The 25,393-nt window shown below is 39.7% G+C and overlaps 1 protein-coding gene across 7 annotated transcripts in view; it reads right to left on the bottom strand.

Annotated features, from left to right (window-relative positions):
- The window catches only part of CHD7 (chromodomain helicase DNA binding protein 7), a 132,478-nt gene that overhangs the window by 45,200 nt on the left and 61,885 nt on the right, over nucleotides 1-25,393 (bottom strand). For 6 of the 7 annotated variants that reach the window (XM_040587304.1, XM_040587311.1, XM_040587309.1 and 3 more), the window contains 3 exons: nucleotides 12,365-12,786; nucleotides 3,902-4,040; nucleotides 492-629 (listed from right to left, as the gene is read on the bottom strand). In XM_040587304.1, coding sequence (XP_040443238.1) covers nucleotides 492-629; nucleotides 3,902-4,040; nucleotides 12,365-12,786 — 699 coding nt within the window. The remainder of the gene's footprint in view (nucleotides 1-491; nucleotides 630-3,901; nucleotides 4,041-12,364; nucleotides 12,787-25,393) is intronic. The other variant, XM_040587310.1, reaches the window with a different exon arrangement.

Here is a 25,393-nt window from a genome sequence, read left to right as displayed (position 1 = left end):
CAGTTAAGTGAAGTAGTTCTTTGAAAAAGCACTACAAAACAATGAGATTGTTACAACAGTCATTCCTACGGTATTACCCCTCATCTTATTCAAACTGTTTTATCCATCATTTACATTGCACAGAGAATAAAGTGTACCCTGCTGGGTACTACAAGGCAGTAATTTCATAAAGGGGTTCTTATGGTGCCTAGCAGCAGGGGACAAGCTTGAGTGGTTTATTAAAGTCACAGAAGCCAGACCACTGAATTCACAGAAGTAAATTCAAGACTTCTAGCAGTCCAGTTTAGATTTCCTTTACGTAGAGACCAGTACTTTCAAAGAACTGTGTATCATCAGCTTGTAAACAAAGTAATGAATTAATATATTCTTTAAGAATGTAAAAAGCTAATGCCTCCTGAGCACACTGTGCCAACCATGGGTGAGTATCATTCAGGAAAAGGGCCCATATTTAAATGCTGTAGTTACAGCCACTTTTCAAGTTTGTATCTAACCTGTTGCTCTGATTGAGAAGTATTTGAAGGAGAGTCTCTTCCAGCAGCATCAGCATCATCAGCCTCCTCATCTGAAATCTTGAACTCCAGGTCTTCTGTATAACGCTTCCTCTTCACCTGCCTGCTGGAGCGTCGCTTCTAAATAGAAAACATTGATATTTTTAATGAGAAACAGCACTGGTAAGCAGCAGAATAACTGAGAAAACTTCTTTGTGTTCCTCATATACAGTAGCGAATGTATAGTGAATGATATTATTTTTACAGCACCCTGGTAGAAATAGTGAAATCAAGGCATTACTATTCTAAATTTCTGCCTGTTAGCTGATCTTAAATTTATAACAAAAAAACCAAACCACAAAACACCAACCAACAAAAAAAAAAAAGCACGCCATTTCATGCACATTGAGTTGGGAAGTGATTTATTTATTTTTTTTTTTAGTGTTACTAAAACCACATCAGAAAATTAGAAAGCATATGTATCTCAGAAAGCAATTAAAAATCACAAAGTTGCACCTCTCAATTCACATCTACAACAAACTTTGACAGATGGCCAATGCAGGAACCAAACACCACCTTGCCACAGCACGGCCCACAGTGTTGCTAAGCAGTGACAACACACGTTCTTGCTCTCCCCATCCGCCCAGTTGTACCCGGATTATCTTGTAGGGGAGATACAATGAAATATGATTTCCTCACTCCACTGACCCAACACTGTTCAGAAAGACATCCTGCAGCACAGCATGGGAAAAGACCCCAAATAGAGAACAAAAAACTTGAAACACCCCAAATTGAAAACGTGGTTTCTGTGTTACCATACCCTCATCTCCAGGAGGAAAGAAAGCTTCAGAGAAAGCACAGAAAACAAACTGTAAAATATACAGGCATGCATTTGACAGCATCTGCAACTTGATGCTCAGTGCCAGACACCATTTTCTCCAACAATGAAATTCAAATTCCCAGATAGTCTGCATCAGGTTATATATTTTGAAAAGCTGAGAGCATATGCTGCTGTGTCAACTGAGCTTCAAATATCTCAATGGACTGAGGTATATATTAAAAAAGATGTTGAATATCAACTGTTAAAAAACCTCCCACCTTTATGAATTGATACACTACTTACTTTTATATCCTTCTCAGCTTAACACAATCTTCACCAGTACATGCAAATACTTATGTAGCTTGTTTAACAGATCTATGCAGCCAGGTTTCTCAACGTACACAAAGTCAAATATTTACTTTTACATAGTTAGTCATAGTTTTTTAAAGCACAAATATCTGATGCACTTCACAGAATTAGAAATTCTTTAGCTGAAAATGAATTTTTGAGCAAAGGTTAGGTTTACATCACCCTTTTAAACAATGGTGATGTGGCTTCTACCTTTAACACAGTAACTTAAGGGGATTCCCACAAAACTGTACCAGTATTTTCACACTTGAAAACAGATACCACTTGGCAAATTTTCACCCTCATTTCCATAATCATTGATGGGAAAATACCAATTTTCTTTTGGTCCAAAGGCAAGTCTTACCATTATTTTTGGTGCCAAAAACCTTTTCTTCCATTTTCCTAATAGAAAGGATGCCTAAAATATAATGGTATTCCTCTATTTGATTTTTATTGACTTGATTAGCTTCCTGTTTCCTCTTACATCCAGACAAGGCTTTGCAATTGTTATGGATTGTTGTCAGAAACTGTGCATATGTTTACCTGCATCAGATTATCTTTTACTCATTAACTGATCTATAGATAGAAAGGTGAGTAATAGGCTCAATAATGGAATATAAAAAAACCTTTATGGTAACACACAAAAGTGTTTCTCCTCTCCAAAGATAACAATGCATCACTGTGCATTACTACATAATATCGTTACAGAAGACTCAGTATTTAACACTAAGAATGCAACGGTGTTTTAGACAACTGCATGTGTCAGCTGGGAAATGCACAACAAGTTTATTACTTCTAGCTGTCCTAGTGTATGTGGTTGTAACCCTTCCCTAAGTTTATCCAAAGAAATGTGGGTGCAGTGTAACATTAACAGTGCAAGAAAGTATTAAGAAAATTCAACATTACCTGACATTCTTGATTACGTTTGATTAAGAAGTGATACAGATATTGTAAATACAAGTGTTAGGCTAAGTAAAAAAATATTTCAAATGTAAAGTTTATCACCCAACTGAGTTTCACAGACAAAGTTTTGTCCCACTGAACTGAAAACCAGCAAACCATGCATCTATATTGCACTGTAGACAGTATATAACGTATCTGCAAATCAAGCCTAAAAACCATCAGCTCCAAAAGTTTCTTCTACTTCTTTTGTCAGCACCATTAATCAGGCTGAGATTTGTGGCACAGGACAGAAAACTTACTCTTCAAACATTTTAACATTTGCATGGTGTATCTCAAATTTTCACAAATCAAAAATAACACATTCTTCTGTTGCTGCTTTTAAATGCTCACACTTCCTTATGCTCTACATCCTTCTGGAAAATAGTAAGGGGGAAGGCATAAACCATGTTTGCATTAGGATACCACTGTTTGTAACCCCTTCACCAGGCTGCTTTGAGCATTCTTGAGTGATCATCAGTCTCAACATCTCTCGTAACTACAAGCAAGACAACCACAACTGATGTGCAACAGACAAATGGCATAGATTTTAGTAATGCCAACATGACTATTTAGGAGTCTCATACTTTCCCCATCACAATTTGCCTCTACCCCTTCACTAGGGAATTCTTATTGTTAATGCCCACTCTGACCACTGCCAGCAGAAGCAAGACACGAGCTGACCACTTCTTAACACGGCTAATGACAGAGCACATAGAAGTTGTCAGATATGCTATTTCTATTACCAGACTTTCTTTACGTGAAATAAAAGTTTGGACAGAAAGTGATAGGTGCACCATGTTCAAATTATCAACATTAGCAGGTGACTGGCAGTCCTACAACAAGGCCCTTCATCCATTAGAGCAGCACAGTTACAAGTCCCTGACACGCACATTTCTGACAAGCATGCTCCTGCTTTGTCATGTCTTAATTCTTGATCTCAGAAGGTTTGCATAGCCAATGCAAGAAGAAACACGAGGCTTATAAGCAAGATCTCATAATGGTACATTAAGTCTACAGAACAGAAAATTCAGCACTATAATTGCAACAGTGACAGAAGAGAACACATGAAAACTCCACAGCACCATCCACATATCTGCAGATAACAAGACTGCAAAGTGAAATTACGATGAGGAGTACTTGTTTTAATAAAATACTCGCCATGGTGATTTCCAGTTCTCACCTTCTTGGTACATCATTCTAAATGACACAGAAAATTAGTATCTCTGTAACAAAGACCATGAGAACTACCGTTTTATGCATCTAAATTGTCAAAGACTACACTGAACTTGCATAACAGCATTACCTGAACCCCTGGGTCATCTTCATCTTCAGGATGAGGTGACGGTGGTGGAGTTTTTTCCAAATCTGAGTTTTCAGAACCTTCCTTTCCCTTGTTAACCTTTTTCTTTGCAGCACTAGTTTCTGAATCCGGTTTCTTGCTACTGAAACAGAGGTATCTTTAATTAATATTTGTACAAAAATGTAAGTAAAAGGTGGTTAACAAAGTATTAATCTGCAAGATGTTTGTTTTCAGCGAGTTCATTATTTTCAAATGCCTTCCTTGTTAAAAGTATTTAAGCGTAATTGTAAAATCAGTGATGCGTTGGCCATCACTATACATTTCCCATTCCTTAACATTAGACACCTTGCTTTTTTCCTTCAAGATTTTAGACAGTGACACTGAATATGTATTAAACAAGAAACTAAAAACGACACTGGAAAGGAAGAGCTGCTCTCTTCAGAACCTGTGCTTTCTGAAAGCGGTGTTTGGGCAGCCTGACACATGTGAGGAGAAACAGGATTATGCATGCACTTATCTTGGTATTAACTGTGTGGACCAGGTGAGCAGAACCAGAGGAAGCGTTACCAAAACAAAGGACCAAATGTGAAAATTCTTCATTTTCTTCTACCATCCCTGCTATTTCCAAGCTGGAAAGGTGCTTTTGTGTCAGCTCTGAGGGTACCCATACAGCCTCAATGCATACAACTGCAGCTTGCACAGGGGGAAAAAAACCACCCAGCTGCTATCTCAGCATCGATGCGATACTAGAAAGCTATATCCACTGACAGTAGAAAAAGGCTCTGGGGGGGTGTTTCTCCCCTTCTCCCCCACGAAACCATTCACCACCTGAGAAGCTGGGAACCCATCTCTCCAACTGCACACAGAGGCCTGGAAATGGGTGAGGATGCACATACCAAAATACAGCTTTAAATACACTGTCACAGAGTCACACACTGAGACTGTCTTCAGCATCGCGGGGTGAAATTTTTAAATGGCAACAAAGAAGAATCGATGGTACAAGTTAGTAATTTTAAGCACATCAGCCTTTGAGTCTTGTGTAGGTCTTCGCTAGCCTTTTTTCCCCTCTGTGGTCAGCCTCCCCCCCCGGCCTGTTACTGATTTGACAGGCTGGTTGTGGAAAGTTGCTGAGATGTTTAAGAGCGGAGTAGAGTTATGTGCTGGTATCTGACAAATGGCAAGCACAGGTCACCAAATGTTATGTCAGCCACTTTTATAGGGCTTCTGCACCCTCAACATTTTAATTTCATACCCGTGATGCTGCCCGGGGTTTGGTTTTCCTTCATAATCCCCAGCCCCGGAACTTCTCAAACAAACACCAGCTTTAAGCTTGTTCATGTTGATCAGTGCACTGGCCCACTGAAAGCGTGTTCTGGAGCCATAATGTAAAATCCCTAAATATGGTTACATGTCACTTTGGGACTGGGACAACGCAGTTGTGGCATTATCCTCTTTCACCGCCTGCGTTTCAACTAATGCTGATTTTAAAATACATGTAGAAAAAAAAAACCCTGACAAGTGAAAAGACCGCGAGTTTTTAAAATGACTTTGTATCACTGAAAAATTACAGGGCCAACACAGCTTTCCTCTCAAAAAAACCACCTCAAACTGTGACAATTAAAAAAAAGAAAAAAAAAAAAAGAAAGAGAGAAAAGAAAAAGAAAGCAAAGGGGGGGAGGGGCGCGGAGTTTGACACCGCGGGAAGAGCGCGGACACGAGCCAAGCCCTTGGGAAAGGCGGAGGCGCGGCGCGCGCGGCCGGCCCTCCCTCCTCCCTCCCTCCCTCGCGGCCTCCCTCGGGCGCGGGCCGCGCGCGGGCCGCGGCTCCCCTCGCGGCGTTTGTTTCCGCTCTAGCTGCCACCAATGGCACAAAGCCGCAGCTGAAGCGGGGCCCCTTGCCTTTCATCCGCGCGCCGAGAGCGCTCCCGTCGCCCCGGCAACCCGCGGCCACGTGACCAGCACCTGCTCCGCTGGCTGGCGGCCACCGACTGCAGCCATCTGCTTCCCTCAATCAGCGCCCGGGCGCTGCCGGCACCTGCGCGGCCGCGGCCTGTGCCCCCCCGCCCCGCTCCCCCGCGCACCCCCGCCGCCTTTCATCAAATCACCGCGAAACCGCTTCCAAAAAAAAAAAAAAAGGGGGGGGAAAAAAGCCAACAACAACAAAAAAAAACCCAAACAACAAACCAACCAACAAACAAACTTTACATATTTCTCGGATTTGTTCAAATCAAAGGTAAGCCCGTCGGGGCGCTGGCCGGCCGCCAGGTGAAGTGAGCTGACAGGCGGGCGCTTTGCGCCCCTGACCCCCGTAAATCAGAGCAAGGCGCGCAATTAAGTTTAGTAATCGTTACCGTGCCCCGGGTGCACCACCGCCTATGAATAACAGGCTTAAAGTCGGGAAGAATAGCGTGGCCTAGGTCTGATAGAACGTCAATTTGCTGAAAGGCCGGGCCGCACTAACGAGGGCCCGCCGGCCCTGGGCCGCCCGCCTGCCATCGCGCTCCCCGGCGCTCGCTGCGGCCCAGACAAAGGCCCCGCCAGCGGCTCCGGCACTGCCGGCAGGTCCACCCCGACAAAGGTTTCTTTCTAGCCTCTGTTAAGACCTTTCCCCGCTCGCAGCGGCAGGCGCTTCAAGCTAAGAGTATTTTGTGACCTATATATACCCCCGAGCCATGCCCCAGCACACCGAGTCACTCTCGCTATCACAGACGCAGGTGAAGTGATTCGCACGCCAGTTTCACATCTGCCCCCTCGCCAGGCCAGTTAGAAATGGACACACGAAAGAGCCACCAACTTCGGAAGAACAAAGCCCATGTGCAGCTCCACCAGGAAATTTTAAGTTCTAAATTCAGCAGAAGAACTGCTCTTTTTAAATGCACAGCTACAGTTTCTTTCAAGGAAAGAAAAGAAGGTGAAGTACAAAAAAGCCATAGAGGAACGGCACCATCCCTTTGAGGGAGGCAACACACTGCTTCCCAGTGCATCACGCACCTAGGAGGCTTCCCCCAGCCAGTGGGAGCACCAGCTTCCTCCAGTTGTCAGCAAGTGTTCCTCTCCATCTTCCCACTGAGCCAATGTGATTTGTTCCCGACGATTACATGTACCCACTTTTGACTCAGCCTTCCCACCTCCCAGCAGATCATACTCGGGCCATTCAGGAAAGATGTTAGCCTGCACTAGAATTACCCTTCCACGTGTAAGTACAGGCAGGTTAAAACCTGATCTTAAGAGACTCTGCCATTGCCATTAGGGTCTGTGTGTCAATGCTTAACTCTGGATGCGCATCTGATAGTACTTCACAAATTTGGCAGCCAGGCAGGCAAACTGTAATATACACATTTAGACAACTCTCTCTCATTTGTTTTCACACACGCATGATTGCAAAATTCAGCCAAGTCCCACTAGAGCAAAGCTAGTGTCCAGTCCCAAAACAAGAACTAGAAATCTGTGAGAAACTGAAAGTACTATTTGCCACACACAAAACACTAAAATATTTTAAAACTGTCACCTAAAGCTAGTCCTTCTATTCAAGCGATATAAACACCAACAGATGAGATGTCGTACGACCTAGCTGTCCAACACCACTTTCTGATTTCATCCTCTTATCCCCAAGGACTGCCCAGCACACTGACCGAAGGGGATGTGTAAGATGACAACCTGCAGAAGGCCAGACGGGTGAATGACACGAAGGAAAATGGGCCGAGGAGGAAAACAGTAAGTAGGACAACTGAAAGGAAAGCTTGAATTACAATTTGAGAACAAGCACCCAAACTCTGACAAAGTGTTTTGTGTCAGTTAGTCAAGCAGCCACCTACAGAGCTAGGTCAAACTATAGGACTTACCAGGCCAAACCATCCAACTCAAGAATACCCCAAAAGGCATGGCATGCTTTGCCGGATTAAGAGGGGAAGTAATTAGCCTGTACGTTTACACTGGGCAACTTACCTCACCTGATCTGGGTAACTGACAGATCTGTTTATTAGTGTAATTTATGATGGCTATCAGGATTTGGATTATGCCTTTTTCTACAATTTAAAGACATAAAATAAGTCAGAAAGACTATTGATCACTATTTCACTGTTTGGGAACACTGTCCTGTGACAAATTCATGATTACAACCTGGCTTAGGGAAAACAAAAAGTTACACATCTACTGTGGAGCATCAAAACCATTAAAAAAAATAATCCCACCCTCACAAAATGTCAGAGCTGTAAGAATTTCTCTACCTGCAATACCTGAGGCAATATCTATTTTTTTAAAACCTCCTGGCATAATCAAAACCTTTTGGGTTTTATTTTTCAGATCAGTTTTTACATGTCACAAATGTGGGAAAAAAAAACCAGCGCAGTGAGGTTTTTTCCAGCCTGAAAACTCAGCCAAATTTGTATTTGAGTACGCTTTGGTAACAGCAAAGCCCACAAGGCCTGCCTGCAGCAAAGGTAAGTATCTGGCAGCTGAGCTGGTTCAAAAGGGAGGTGAGGACAAGGTGTGAACAGGAACAGCCTCAGTGGACACGCACATGGAAATCTCGCACGATTTCCTGTTCTATCCCACAGGCAGCCCCCTTCCTGCCTTGCTCAGGATGATCTGAGCTCGGGAGTGGAAACTACCACCACCGCCCCGGGACCTCGCTTCCTGTCCTCCAGCTCCCGAGGGTGCTGTGTGCTGCTGTCCACACCGCTCCCCCAGTGCAGCAGCCTCTTCCCACTTCCGCGGCCAGGAGCCATCCCCTTTCCGATACAACAAACAGCGCATCTGTGCGCCAAAAAAGATAAGAGCAGCCCTGCAAAGCACAGCACACTGCTTTGAGGAGATGGGAGGAGGGACAAGCTCCTGCAAAAAGCTACCATTTGGCCCTCACAAATAATTACTGCTTCTCCCACTGTAATCGGTGGCCACTCTCTAGGGTTTCATAGGAAGCAGCAGGAGAGAGATCAGCTGTGCTGCAGTGTGATCTTCTCAAACAGGTGGTCCTCATCTCCTCCAGGGACAGGCACAGGAGGAACAGACATCTGAGCCATGACTTTGCAATTCAGTGAGACTACTTCCCTTTCCCTGTCCATTTACTTTTAGAAAAAGCTGCCTACTTTGCATGCACCTGAAGCTGGCTCTGTGACATTAAGAGCCCACAGAATACTTAAGCCTTAGCACTCCCACTATTTAATAAAAAACCTTTATTTGTGATCCTAGGTATACATACATTTTGCTTTCAGACCCATCTAGTTTGCTCCACAATAGATTAGTTTTGCAAATATATTTTTTTTCTAGCCACCACTGTATTTGTCATTCTGTATTGGCAGGATTGGGCTAATATTCATTAGAAGTTTAACAGTACAATATTACTGTGTGATCTTTCTTTCAAGATCACCAAGTATGCAGTATAATGTACCAGAAGCCCATTTGGGTGTTTTCTTTCTTTTTAAGATGCTATGGGGGACACAATTCAGACAAGCATGAAATTAATCAGCTTCTTCCATTCTCCATTCTCCATTCTGACTGTTGTCCCTCACATGAAGGTGCATTTCAGCGAGGCAGGCTGCTCATTTTGTCACAACTAACACCAAAGATAGAGGAGATGTGAAAGATAAAAGTTTCTGGGGTCTTGTTGTTTGTGTAATAAAAAAGGATTATACTGGTAGTCAAAACTGGAACTGAAATAACAGGGTTATATTATGAGCTATAATAAATTACAAAAATGTAATAAACAAAATGTTTTAAGAGACTTAAAGACCAGATTTTTTATCTATGTGTATACTCTAATACAGCCTGTGTCAAAATTAACTATCAAGGACTTGTTATGCTCTATCCAAAAAACTGTGGCTCTTCAATGAATACGTTTTTTATGTCTGTCTTTATTTACCTGAATTTTATGTAAGTGCAAAACTCTTCTGTTAAAACTGATCAGCTTATTCAGGAATGAAAACCGTTAGTTTTGCACAGCATTTAGAAATTAAAAATCACACTACTTTCAATGCTTAGAAGGAAAATACTGAGCAATAGAAACAGTAATAGTAAACACATGCCAGATACTAACTTTATCAAAATATTTTACTTCTACATAATCATCCATAATCTATATTAGCTTGCATTAATCTCACTCATCTCGGCTACTGTAATACTTCCTTTCTGGAGTCAGTGCTGCTGAAATACTGTGGCTCAAATGATTAAACGTTTGGACTGTTGATTTATTTGAAAACTTGATTCAATGATCTGTCACTGGACAGGTTCTCCAGTCTGTGATGTTACCAAAGTAAGCAAGTTTCTTTCACCAACTTAAAATTCTTTGGCAGCACATTATCACAACACAGCTTCAGAGTTCTTCAGAGAAGTTTGATACTGAAGCTGACAAGACCACAAAATGAGAATAACCTTGTTTTCAAGAGAGCATTTGGTAACAGAGACACGAGCCCATTATGGGAAAAGTAGGACTCTCTCCACACCCCTGAGTAAGCATAAGAACAGCAAATGCTCTTAATGCTGCTCCAAAAATATTTCTCTCACAGGTAAAACAACAGGGCTTAGTACTTACTAGAACACTGTAAGTAATCTAGCCACCCAGGGACAAGAGTTATTGCATGGGAAAGAAGATAAAAGACTCCTACAAACACAACCACCCAGGGACAAGAGTCACTGTAGGGAAAGATGATGAAGACTCTCCTACAAATACAACTAAGCAAGCAGTGATTTGTTCCTTCAAAGGAAACGCTGCTCGTTTAACCTGCATGGCATGTCCCAAGATTTAGAGAAGATGCGCAAAGAGATACTAGGATTGAGTGGATGGGACAGACCAGCTCTGAGGTCTGACATCCAGCACAAGCACAGGAACCCATGCATGTTTTTGAGGCAGACTCCTTCTAACCACTGCTTATTAAACAAAGCTTCACTGTAGTCAAGACCTTGTAAAACCGCACTAATTAGGAAGTCCTACAGTAAAGCTTTTTTAATTTCTGGTGGCAAAAATTGCTGGGAGATGCTCAATACCAAGTAATATGGCCTGGTCAGCCTTTAAACCTGTGAGTATAGGGAAATGGAACAAAACGGTTACTTTAGCTGATACAGTATTTTGGTTTCAAAAACACATAGTAGGAGATAGACAACTTAAGAGAGATTTTGCAAGATGTGAATTGCTATGTATGTAAACCCCATCCTTGGAACAGTCCGGAATGCAGCCGAAGTAACTTCTGCAATACGGATAGGCTGATCAACTGTAATTTACTGAAACGTTAATATAACCCGTTCAGGGAAACATTTGATTTTACAAGCCAGCATTTATAAATCCTTCAGGAAACATCATCTCTGCCAATATAGAAACTTCTCTTTCTTACTGAAAGAACAAGTAACGTCTTACTGTCCATGCCTCATTTAGCCATATAGCTATATCAGACCTAACCAACAGTCAGCCTTGTAGAATATATGCAAAGCTGATTCATTAACTGCAATTTTTAAACCCTAATACAAATGGATTTTGCAAACTGATTTGGATTAACCAAGTCTGGCTGTGCTTCCATCTGGAAGTTATATTTTATAACACTAGCCACATCTTGAAAAACAGATTCAGATGTTTGGAACAAATTCAGAACAGTTGTAAGAAATTCTAGGTACAAATGAAAAAAAAAGAAAAAGCTTTAATGTCTTTTTCCTCTCAGTTTTATTTCAAGTAGGCATTTATAATGATGGTGTTTAGGGAATTGAGGGGTAAGGAAAGAATCTGTGTTATTATCTATGACGCATTACTCGTGTAACAGCAGTTTGTTCTTTCTCTTACTACTCTGTAGCATTTTAAGCCTATCCTGATAAAGGGACATGATGCTGAATGAAAACAGTTAGGAAAGAGGGTTGAAGCATCTGGTCCATCCACAAAGATTTTCTGCTATGAAAACTGTCTTTACATGCAATAGCAAAATGAATGTAGTCCCTACAGTGAGAATACATCAATATCCATATAAAAATGCCTTTTTAACAGCAGAGCTTATAGCCCATGGGTTGTGTCAGTCTAAAACACTGTCTGTAAGGGTTGTACAACTTGTAACAACGCTAAGTACCTAACTTTAGAGAAAAACATCATCAAACCTTTTACTCTAAGTCTTAATCTCTGGATTTGGTCAAACCTACGTTAATATTGAAGCAATTTAATTTCTTAATACACAAACCACACATGAGGACAGATGAGCATCAGAAGAGAAAGAGCTAGTTTTGAAATCTAATGCATCCAGAAATCTTTATGCCTTGAAAAGAAAAATTAACCCTCTGCCTTTCCAGCTTGTTTAAAATAACTGTGAAGCCATAAACAGGAAAGCCAAACAAGAGAAATGTGCCCAAGTTCCTCAAAAACATGATGCTGTAGATAGTAGCAAGCAAACGATAGAACAAGATTTCCTCTCCACCCACACCTTTTAGACCAGATGCTCTAGAAATCCCACAGACAGACTGGTTTTCTCTGATTGCGTACAGAAGTTTCCTGACTTACCTAGCCTTCTTGCTGGTCTTGGGTTTTGGCGCGGTATTTTTTGCTTTCTTTTCCTTTGGCTCTTTAGGGGTCTTAGGGACTTTGGGGGTCTTGGGTTCCTTCTTTTCCTTGGGTTCTTTAGGATCCTTAGGTTCTTTTTTTGCCTTGGGCTTTTTCTTTTTCTTCTTCTCTTCTTGGGAGCAATCCACTGAGTTTCTGCTTAGATTCTGGCTGTCAAGTCCCCCAGGAAAGTCCTCCTTACCAAAACCTTTACTGGGACCTTCTGCAGCAATATGATTGTTTTTCTTTTTCTTTTTCTTTTGCTGTGGCTGCGGCTCAATTGATGGCAGATAATCATCACTTTTCACTAGCTGGGTATTCGGTCCGCTAACCTGAGTCATATCCGGCACTGGTTTCTCTAAAAAGGGTTCCGACGGAGAATGCTGAGAGAGAGACAAACAGAAATAAATTTGTAGATTTGCAACCTTGATTTCTAGAACTTTGCTCTTTTGGAGCAAGAGGTTACAGAGGGAGAAAATACTAAGCAGAAGATTAACCTAGTAGCATATCTGAAACACTGTAAACCAGTAAAAACCCAAAGCTTTCTGCAGTTAAAACAGTAGCAAAATAACCAGAAAAGGGCAAATTACTCTAAAGCTGGTATATAAAGTAGAAGTAAGAAAATATCTACAGCTGTCAACATTTAGATGCAAAAGGAAATCAATTGTTACTTCAAATATTTCAGAATAGTTGTTAGTAGAATTAGTAACTTGTTACAAATTATTTAGTTGCACTGGAATTTTGTCCTCCAGGAAAAAAATTCTTAAAGTTTGTTTCTAGACATGCAAAGGAAAATAAAAGTATATTCACAGGCTGTATTTATAAAAAAAATAATCAAAGCAATTTACATTGGTTCAGCTGTGACAGAAGGTATTTTGATCAGTACATGAAGGATTAAGCCACTTTAAAACATAATATAATGTTACATTTTATGTCAAAGATCCACAGCTCCTAATTGTAACAAACAGATTTGTTCCTGCTACAGATTGGACAGAGAACTACCTTAAGTGTTTGTGAACCTGCAAAAACATCCCAATTCAAAGTCTGTATAGTGCATCAGGTTTATACCAGACTTAAAAAATGAAAACTTACATTTAATTACACAAATGTCAAGTGTCTGGACTAAACATACTGGATATATCTGCAACTTTTCTCCTCTTAATCGTTCTCTTCTACACAAAGATCCATGAGTTTGCAGTGAAAAATTGTCTAAGATCTACCATGACTTTGCAGCGTATCAAAGCTCTAACCTGCCTCTCCTCACAGCCTGCCCATGGTTATAAATGCAGGACAACAGTGCTTCTCAAGAAGAAAAATAATAGCACGACACTGTACTGATGCTCTCTTGCGACTGCATATACAGTCAGGTCATTTTCCCATCTTCTCTCTCTCTCTCTCTCTCTTCCTTTTCACTTTTCTAAAAATTAAGTCTGGATGATTCTAGGCAGAAAAGCTCCCTATTAGCTGTGGTCACAAAGTCTAGCCATTTGAGATGTTTGATCAATCGAACTGGGGAGAAGAAAGGTTTATAGCATATCAGAATTTTACTTCTAGGAATAGCAGTGCCTGTGTAACTGTTTGTGATGTTATCCACATTTCCTTTTCTCCACTCTTTCTTCAGACTGCACTTAGGACTGGCAAGCATGCAAATGAATGACTGCAAATCCAGTCCCTGAGCATAAGAAGAACTGATGGGCATACACTGACATACACTTCAGCCACCTGCATCTAAAAAGCAATGCACTTAAGATTTAGGAAGTAAAATTCTTAATATCATTATACAAGAAAGCGAATGCATATATATTTTTCCAAGTATATTAATATAGATTTCTGAATGTAAACAAAGTGAACCAGTGCAGTCCTATTTTCAGCATTTCTTTACAGCAGCAAAAAAATGCTGTTCCCTGAATATACTCAGATACTCGGAAGCGACCCAAGCAGCAAAAGGAGCAAGGCTGTCAAGAAGTGAAAACAACTCTTCATTGCTGTCTGGGAGAGGTTTCAACAGTACAAGCTTGATGCTACAGTTCTTCATGGAAGAGACTCCAGGACAAGAGAAGGTGGCCTATGTGACGAACTGAAGATTTGGGTCCATGTGGCTTAACCAAAAACTTCCAGGGTGACTTCTGCATGTTTCTATCCTCCACCTGTTTACTAAGATGCTTTTTAGTGCAACAGGGTCTTAGTTGCAGTGAAAGCTCAACTCTAACACAAATCTGATGCGCCCACTGCATTAGCGCCACATCAAGCGGCCTCACCTCAAAGGCAATCTTACGTTACGTATCCTGAAGTATGAACCAACACCTCTTCTAGAAATTTGTAGTCACCAAACACTTGCCTATCTTCATGCTGGAAAGTTCACAGAGACTGGGTATCTGTACAGAAAATGCTGATCCCAGGAAGTCTGTGGTGCCAATGAGTTTTACAGTCCAATTATGCATTACATAAAGTCGAGTTATTTTAAAATCTTCTAATTGGTTTTGAATTTGGTTGACTGAATTGAATTGAATGTCTCCTCAGATTTGTTCTGTGACACAGAACAGAACTGTCTTCTCCCTCAGACCATTACGTATTTGTACTGTCTAACACTTATTTTTAGGTTGGAAGAGACAGGAATGTCACACAGATCACCTGTAAGTACTTCTTATACATCGGTTTTCAGACCAGTACTTTTAACCTGCATTTTCCCAAGGTAGTCAACATATTTCTATATTATCTGCCATTTCACATCTCACCTATGTTTTTCAGAGACCTTGTGTGCAAGTTTCATCAGTCTTCACTGAGCTGTCCACTGCCATACTCAGTTCTCTTTTTATATACTGTTCCCTTGCTGTATCTAACTTAGAAGAAATGCAAGTTATTCCTTCCATGGTTTGTAAAATTTGTGTTGAGCAAGTACCTTGTGTTTGGCAGTACAGCATTTGTTTGCCATGTTGAGACTTTTACAACTATCTACAAGCTTGTGTATAAGGCACAACTTCCTAGAATAAACTAGAATTGGTAGTTTAATTTATTTTTCTTTGTCTTAAGCCTGTGAAGCAGCCAAGCCAACAAATATTAAAAACCACAAGAAATCCAGTAAGGCCAAGTAAATGTAATTCTATAAAATCTTCAAGGTTGTACCTTCACTGGAGATATGACTGTGTCAGTGAAATCAATATGAAGTTTTATACATGCTTGTGTATGCTCATTATCTTTTCAATCTACTTAAAAAAATTAATACTTGTCTCCTTTCTAAGATTTGTAGGTTGTTTTTTTTGTTTGTTTGCTTGCTTATTTTAGAAGTCTGAACAACAGCTTTTAGTGCAGTTATAAGGAAATCTGAAGGTAAGGCAGACAGCTTTCCAAGCCTATACAACAGCTATGTCAGCCCCTCATGATCTGACATTTGTAGTTTTAATGTAAGGTCTGGTCAGAAGGTAAAGCACCGAGAATGGCAGCAGCGATTGTTGTCACACTGTAGTACTCAGTAACTCATTCTGGAATATGGCATCTTATGAAAATCCAGATTTTTACCACCTCAAAGAGCTTACCCACAAGATTCATTCACAGGCTCTGAAACAACTTAGACTATAGATTAGACTCAAATGTTATGCATGAAACAAATATTAAAGAAGAAAACCTTACTGCCTTTTATTTACAGTACCAAGTTATATACACTACCAAGCATGCAAATTAAAATACTATGGTTTTTATTCATATCGTCCCCAAAACATCAAGCTACAAAAAGCCAACTCTGCCCTAATTAGGCTTCACTTATATCTCCCATTACTTGAAAATACATTACTTTTGCCATATTCCACTCCCTTTGCAGTTTGGCACATTTTGTAAATCACTTATATGTGATCATTTAAAGTGTAGCACTCTTTCAAAGAAACGGGTGTGATTATTTTTCTAGGAAGTCTGTGCCTACACTTTCCCAATATGCTAAAACAGTTTATCCCTAACTGACAACCCCACATTGCTCCCTAGTGTGAAGCTGTGTAGGAGCAGCACAAACCTAGTGAGAAAAGGAGATCGGAAACAGCTTGAAAGATGCATTTTCTTACCCCAAACCAGTTATCTGCTCTTTCTTAAGGGAGAAAAGGAAAAAAGAACAGGCTTTCACTAGTAAATATTAGATTAAGCCTACCACAGGGAATTATTTCAAATAGTTCTACTTCTTTAAATCTACAAAGGATTAACTCCAGTTACAGGGTCACAATTTCTAATGAAAGAACCCCATTTTCCATTTACAAAATTTAAAAAGTACATTATAAGTTTTTACCAAAAGACTGAAAAAATTATCTCTATACTTCACAGAAATCAAAATCATCACTTCTCCTGCACTTTCAGTAGAAACAAAGCCATAATTTAGTATGTTGGTACAGAATTTAATCTTCCACAGGAAAGAAAGCAGTGAAGATTAAGCACAAATAGGTATTCATCTTATTTGATATTGCAGCAGCATTATTTTTGGTATTATTTGAAATAAGGTGAAAAAGGTGCTCAAAAATATTGGCGTGTTTACTAGACCCACATCTCTTTATATCTTTTAGAGAAAAGCTGTTTTTGTAAACATTTAACAAAGAACAGATGGCCTGTTTTAATCATGTGAAAAAACCTGGAGCTCACATTAATACTCCTACCACCGACTACTGGGGCTAGTCACCTCCCTAACCAGCAGCATGGTATGGTCTTCAGTAGTATCATTTGATTTTACAATGGACATTTGCTCATCAATTTCACTGCTTGACAGTTAATCAATGCTATTAACATGCAATATCACAATGCAGGACACTCCTAAAGATCGCAGCTTATTAGAATAGAACAGATTCTTCAGGAACTCAAAGGAGTTAAAATAATTTGCAGCTCAACAGGTTACCCAGAACAGTAATGTGCTTTTGCGTTATCAATAAAAACCAACAATAGCCAAGCACATAATACAGGAAAACAATATTTGAGAAATTGATTCTGGAATGCAAAAATCTCGCTTTTCTGGAATTCAAACTTATTTTTAAACCTCCAAACAAGTATCATCAGGATTTGAAAAACTAAAAATGAAGCTGCCTGCATTTCACAGCTTCTTGTGCTTTTAGAGTTAAGCTCATTCTCTGCAGCCCATATAGCTGTCTCAAACCAGGCCTGTTAACGTGAAGTAGCAAGATGGACAGGATGTAGGATTAATCCAGTGAGGGTTAATGGCAGGGAGGGAGGTTAAGGAGAATCTTACTGTTGCTTGAACAAGGATTGAATCACAATCAACTGTACTTAAGCACTGAAAGTAGCTGAGTGTTGCTTCCCTAGCAGAGCAGCAACTTGAGCCAATATTGAGCTTTAAGAAGTATGAAGCCAGAGCAGCAAAGTATGTGACATGACTCAGCTAACTCTGTGAAATTTGAACATCAGCACCAAACAAAAAAAAAAAAAACCAAACCAAACCAAAACCTAAAACTTTTTACCAGGACTACTTGCATTTCCCTCACAGGTATTTCCAGACTCCCTGGTCTTTTACATATTTTAAAAAAGATCTACTATAACCACACTTCATTTAAATGTTCTTGAACATTGGTTTATTAACTGAGTTGAGTAACAGTAGAGCAAGTGCTCCGTCAGTTCCTACTGGCTCCAAAATACAAGCCTTTCCAATATGATAGCTATACAATGGATAATTCCATGTTAGGTAAATCATTACTGAATATTCTTATTTGCAGCAATTGCAGTCCTGTTAAATTATCACCTTCACTTCAGGAAAAGTTAGAACAGCAACCTGCAGCAAAAGGAAGGTCTTTTAAAACAGAAGACAGACTACAGCATTGCTTCTGGAAGCAGCTCAACCTAGTGCTGTACAGATCGCTCATTTTGAATTTGGGTCCTTCCTGATAGCAGTCCACAAGGCATTAAAAGCCATCCCATGCAGAAATTGCTCCACGATGCTTCCTTTTAAAGGTTAATGAAAAAAGTATTTATCATCCCTCTGGGTTATTTAAAGCAAACTACTACTCTTGACTATCCTCCAAGCAAATCACTTGGAAAGTTTCCGTGTCATGTCTCTATACATTGCTCTGTCCCTGCAATTCTCAACTTGTCTCAACAGTTTCAGCATTAGGCTTGTCTTGGTACTCCCTTGATTTGAAGCATGCTTCAGCTTTTCTAGACCAACATATTTTTCAGACATCATCCATCTGCAAAGCTCACATATCAGTAAAAACTCCAGAGTAAAATGGGATCAACAGCACCTCTGAAATTGCAACAAAGTACCAGTACCTACGCTTAACAACAGTACAGCCGTACAGTATTTTTTCCTACAGTAGCTAATGTCCAGAAACATGCTCAAGACTACCTGCACACTGAGAATTCTTTCCAAAATCTGTTTTACCTATCAGATTCTTCTCCTATATTGTGAGTGATGATCCCCTCCCTTTTCTGTGACACTACCACCTTAAACTGAAGATATGTATGTCTTTTTTTATTTCACTATATGGAAATACTTGGTACTACCTTAAAATATTTTGGGCAATATGATGCTGTTTAGAAACAACTGGTATCTCAATACTTCAGAAATCCTTCAAAAAAATTGTAGTTCCAAAGTGACAACTTGCATTTGTAAACCAACAAGTGGTGTCATTAATCTTCTCCGCACTAAAGGGAAAGGCATCACACCAAATGAGAATGAAAGAAGTCGATTTTTCAAATATGACTCAACAAGGAACCTTATAGTTTACCAACACCCTTGCTATACTTCTACAAAACACAGATGAAGATGTATGGAAAACAAAAGTTCTATTAACATCTTCTTAGCAAGACATAACTTGACAGTTAAAAATCACTTTGCATGAAAAAAGTTCACATTTTAGTGAAGTGCTGCTGCAATACCACTTTATTTCCTAAGCAAGCCTCAGAACAGAATAGAATATTTTAAGACTTTCCTAAGTCTTCCTGCTCTGTTACTAGTAATGGAGACCATCTTTAAAAAACAGGTGCAACTAATAAAAAGTTAAAACTTGCCGATCTGAAGTTTTCAGAAAAACTCTTGAGTCAAAACAATGAGAATTTTGATGCCAGCAGCATCCTAACAGTGGAGTGGAAGTGATTAAAACCAATCTTAATGCCCTCAGCCACCACTGCAAAAGTACACTCAGTGCTGATTTGGCGGAGCTGAAAATATCCCCCAATTAATGTATGTGGAAGAACAAAAACATGCTATACAAAATATAGAGTTCTTTAATTGCATCTCAGCACAGCTACAGCATTAGAATTTATTCTGGTCATGTACTCTGTGGAGTAACACAGATTACAAAATATGAATGATACTAATGTGGCCATCCAAAAAGCAAAGATCCCATTATCTTTTACAGTAATCTCACATAGCAATGCTATTTCATGCTCACAAAGTAAGAAATATTGCTAAACCTATGGAGTATCAGCCAGTGCTCATTGTTCACAGCTCAAAAACAACTAACTTGTCCTGTAAGAGAGCTCTTACATTCCTGTCCATCAATCAGAATCAACATCAGGGTTGATCAGAATCTCAGACAACAGCTACTCCTATGATAACAAAGTGTGTATCGTCCACAATAGCTTTCCAGCTAAAAAACTGCAATAGCTACCACAGGGATTGTATATAAGTGCTGTTGTGATGATCCACAAGAAAAAAGCATTTTATTAAGAGTTTTTTGCTATAGATTACTTTGCTCCTAATACAAGTGAGGCAGTCCTAAATATTACACAACAGTAGCCAGACTTTCCATCATCACCATGTGGACTGTTCAAGGACTCAGGATTTTGGCCAGTTTTTACTAGCTCTAGCTGTAGAAACACATAGAAAGGGTGGGGCAATTAGGTACCGAATTCTAATGGCAAAAGCCATATTGCTCATGCTGACAGGTCATCCACCTCAAGCCTCCCTTCCCTGCACAGCCACGGACAAAGGAAACCTCACTTCTGCGTACGCTCCACTGTCAAGCAACAGACATGCCAGAAACATGCCAATGTGAATTTTACCACAGAAGTCTTGCAGAGTTTATGCTATGCAGTCTCTATCACCAGTAGGAAAATGACAGGCACAACAGCAAGAGCTCTGTTGTAAAATGGCCTATAAGCATCTTTTTCTTAACACTTTACTTCTGTGCCAAGTAAGACCTGTATGCAAAAATGTAGATATTTTCTTTGTGAAGCTACACCCAAGCACAGCTATCAAGGTACCTAGAGCTTACCAGAGAATTCCCTGGATCAGAGAAATATCCAGGAGGTTTACCACCAGTTTTCTCCAATCCCTCTAAAACAAGGTGGTAGCTGCACATCTCCAGGCAAGATAGGGAAGTCACATAGCAAAGCAAGAACACGCCAGGATGAAAAGGTTTCTGGAAGACCTAGTACAATACTTCAGCTTCTCCAAGAAAGGGTGAATAGGAGAGGAAAGGCCTTCACATATTCAACTGAAACAGTAGTATTGAAACTGCTATTATTGAACACATAAGCACTATAAAGATTAACCTAACATTTTTAGCATATATACAGGCTGAGTTGTTGCTCTTGGCCTTGCCTCCATGTTCCCCACAGCACTTCAGCTCCACTGTGAAAGCAAAACAGTTCCTCTGAAACAGCAAAATGTGAACATCCTCCCTCTCTTGGGCACGTTTCACAGTCACACTTTGAAATCCGAGGTCCTGAGGGAAGAGGGGAAGCGTACTGCCGCCTCCCTCTGCCAGCAGAATTCCCTCCATTCAGTTACGGAATGTCAAATACATAGAAATCTATCCTCTCTGAAGGGTAACCCATTCCTACATCACACTGCATTGCCATCACTACAGATTATGATGCTCTGGTATCAACTACAATTTCCACTTAACACCCTGTTCCCTACCCAGAAAAAGAAAATCTAACAAAACTGTCCTGTCTGACTTTATCTATTGAGCACTTCCAGCCTGCCCACGGTAATTAAAGCAACAAGAGTCCCCTAAAATTTTGTTTTTCTACAAAAGACTTAAAGTTACTCTTGAACCATTTTAAGAAGGACCTTAATTAGCTCACATCTACTTCTATCAATACGTTTCTCTACCATTACCAAATCTTAATCACAGTGACAAAGAGCAAAGAGCATCAGGTTTATGACTAAGGAGAAAATCAAAGACTAGCATACGTGGTACAAACACTGCTGTTTCTGACCACAGACAACCAAAAAAGTTCCATCCGTGCTTTTACTGCTGCAAGCAGTAACAGCAAAAGCACTACATGCCACAACAGTAAAAGTGTTTCTATTCTGGTACTTTTTCACCCCACCCCTTCTAACCCCCAAACGAGTTAACAGGAAAACTTATTTAACAGGTTATATATGTAAAAAATATAAGGTGAAAGGTAGTAAGACATGTATATATCTTGCATGTTTACGTAAGATACAAACTATTAAAAAAAATACGGTGTATATGTAAATTCAGAAGTGATTTGCAAAATGTCTAATAAACTATGCTTTATCTGAATTCACATGAAGTATACTTTATTGTCTCACACCTTATATCAAATAAAGTGCATTTTAATCTAAGGAAGGGAGAACAACAACAGGGAGAAAAGCAGTTGTTTGGGTTTTCTTTTTTTTACTAGATGAAACTGAAGACTAGCAGGCCAGAAAATTTTTATTTCTCCTACCTGCTGTGCAGCGCTTAAGGATCAAGTAAATGCAAGCTTCAGAATTACCACTTGTTTGACGGACATACGGTGAGCCCTACTAGTCTGCTGCTTGTAGTAACAACATGAAATGCTTTTCAACAATGAATCAAAAGGACCAAACTGCAATAAAGACTGTAAGGAAGTACATCAGGAAAAGAGATGAGCACAGACAGGAGCAGCGTGGATTTAAATGTGTATTGCCCCATTCTGTTTACTTGCAACCAGTGCACACATATGTATTTTTTCTTCTGGGCTTGGTCATCTTGCAGTCTCTCCCTACCAGCCTGGGAAAGCCTTACAAAGATACAAGTCATAGCCAGTTCCTTTGGCCTTCTCATGGGAAGCCATGCTCTGTTTTGCCATGCACACCTGCCCCAGGGCTGCCTCTTGCCTCTCTTCTGAGGGCTCTCTAATGCCAGGGCCTTAATGGATCTATAGCCCACCTCTGGGGAAAGCTGGCTCTTGGGAGACAAGCTGGCAATCTCAGCTGCCCACCAAGCCCTGTCTCATAAATATTAATGAGCAACTGAAGGGCTTTATTTCATACATTCATGAAACAGTAAGAAGTAGCAACCACCAGCAAAATGCTTTCAAATGTATTTTTAGGCAGTTGCATTTATTAGCATACACTTTTTTTCCAATACGTTAGGAAGATTTTAGGTAAGAGATAACTTCTCTATCATTTTCCTAAGCCTTTCCTTATATACCTCAGAAAACAAAAGCCCAGCATTTTTGTTTTAAAAGCTCCCCCAGCTCAGATTCTAGACTTGCTAAACATGCATGTTTAAGAGGCCTGCACATATATATATAAAAAATATCAATCGACAGTTTAATGACAAACATGCACCAGATTAAGAGGTTGGTGAAAAGAGGATGCAATTCATAGACAGCCTTTACTAAGAACTTTATTACTTCTCCTATCTGCAAGCCTTTACAAAAAAAGACCAAGTTTTCCCCAAAGGTATAAATACATATCACATTCTAATAACACAAGAAAAGGGCAATGGTCTTAGATGTTTAAGATTTCAACTGATGCAACAAAGGACTAACTCCTGAGTTTTTACTCCTGTCCCTAGAAAGGAGGTCCCACTGAAGTCCCACAATACTACTTGTAAGTACTTTTATTACATAATAAAACATCCCGAGTTCTTCCATGGCTTGCAGCAAGTTTTGGTGGTTGTTTTTTTCAATTTCACCAGGATACCTTGCAGATAGAGTGTACCAGCTTAAGAAAGATGAGCTTAAAGCATTAGAAGAAACACTACAAGCACAGATTCGTTTCAGTTTGGTGCTCACAAACTTTTAGTTCATCACTATTTTAATGAGGATGATTTGCAACAGAGCCCACAAGACAAATACTACAACACTAATTTTCGTCCCTTGTCATCCACAGCCTCTGCAAGGTGAAACTGCACAGTATCCACAGTCAAAGGATGAAATGTTTTTGATGCGTTACTTGAGCTGATGCCTTTTTTTTCCCCTGTGTAATTTTAACTATAACTTGTACTCAAGGCTTTTCTGCTACAAATTTTAACAAGCACACAGAATTCTCCAATCCCATGGACTTCTAATACTGTAAAATACATAAAACAGCACCAAGGCAATGAAAGCTAAACCAGTCAAACCAACTTTTACAATTACTCATTTATTCTTTCAATCGAAGTTTGCTGACTTATTCTGATTAAGAGGGCCTCATCTCAGAAGTTCCTCAAAAAGGCTGTATTTGGTAGGTGGTTTTTGATATCATTATATCCACAGTAGATCAATCGTCCTGTCTCCACTGTTTACATCTATTCCAACTCTCCAAGTGTTTTTACTTGTTGCTCTTTCGGTCTCACAGTCCAGGTGAGCACACTTCGTACTAGGAGATTCACAATGTAGAATTATTTAGAAGTCAACGTTTTGTTTTGACATTCTAAATGCCATTTCCTTAGTCACAAAGAAGTTCCACATAACCAGAGAAAAACAAAACTCAAAAATCCCACTACCACTTTTATTTCTAATAGCTGTACCTAGTAAGTTGGAGTGACTTTTCTAACCTATTTTTATCCACCTTAAACTGTTCTTGTCCAGCAGAAATTCAAAAGCTTTCCTCAGACATTGACCAAATGAGTCAACTTGCAAGTGAAATAGTAAACATGTAATGTTCTCTTGGAAAAATAATTAAAGTTCACTGTAACTCTAAGAAAAACTACTATAAACACATTTTTCTTTTTTAAAATGGCAGTCTAAATTATTAAGTATTTCCAATACTTGAAAACAAAAGAATAAATGTCATTAGTGTCACTTACAAAACAAATTTAATCCTAGTACTTGACTTTTTACAATAATATTTCACAGGGTGAGTCCTCCCTAGTTACTTCCAGAATTTCTGCCTCATTCAGCATACAGGCTGGATGAGACTCCTAGATTAAATCAGAACTGAATGACTAAGATATTATCCTGAAGAGAAGGCTCATATTACCTTGAAAACTTCAGTACAGAAAAGAGAAAGACTGCAAGGAGATGGTCTATGATAGAGCAGCGAACATTAGGGAAGATTTTTCCACCAGCCCTCAACTCACCATGATAATATTCTATTGTTTTCCTGAAGGGGTTTTGTGTTTTGGGTGGCTTTTTTTCTTTTAAATTCCATACTCATTTCTTTCTAACATAGTTCTCCATCAAAGGACTTGCCACAAACCCTCTTACTGAGAAGTGCCCAACCATGACTGCAAGAGTACCTGCTTGGATAACTATTGGCTTCAGCTCAGCATAACACACCCTAAGAAGCCCCAAATCCCATGTCTATCACTCTGGCCTCAGGCAACTCCCTGTCCCTCTGTCCTGGTTTCCTTGTATGTAAAATGGAGAATACACATTGTAGGACAGTTTAGAAGATGAATGAATTAGTGGTTGTTGAGATTTTTCTACGTTACAGTTAAATTACCATAAAGAAGCTCATTTAGCTATTAATTCTTTGCCAGAAGAGTGTTTGTAGGAAGAGTCAGTCTGTTTCACAAGATACAGTGATATTCATGATTAGATTTACTGGACAGTATATGGTCCATACCTCAAATAATAAACCCAAATTAAACAGCTACTTCCACCCACAGAAGACCTTCCAGAAGTAGAAGAAACAGAACAGACAAAACATGGTTGCATACACAGATTACATCCTATTTCATTGGTACAAAGAACATGTACTGCAGCCCTACTTCAGTTCTCAACATCCCGTTTTGCAGCTTGCTATCACTGTAAGCCCCATCACTTAAAATGTGTGTTAAATTACATAGTTTAACATTTTTGTAACTTTGTTGTTTCTTGATACTTCAACAAAGTATATAAAAACATAACCACCAAAAC

This window comes from Falco naumanni, chromosome 3, assembly GCF_017639655.2.
Source record: "Falco naumanni isolate bFalNau1 chromosome 3, bFalNau1.pat, whole genome shotgun sequence".
Classification (NCBI taxonomy): Eukaryota; Metazoa; Chordata; class Aves; order Falconiformes; family Falconidae; genus Falco; species Falco naumanni.
This window is presented reverse-complemented; position numbering and strand designations above follow the sequence as displayed.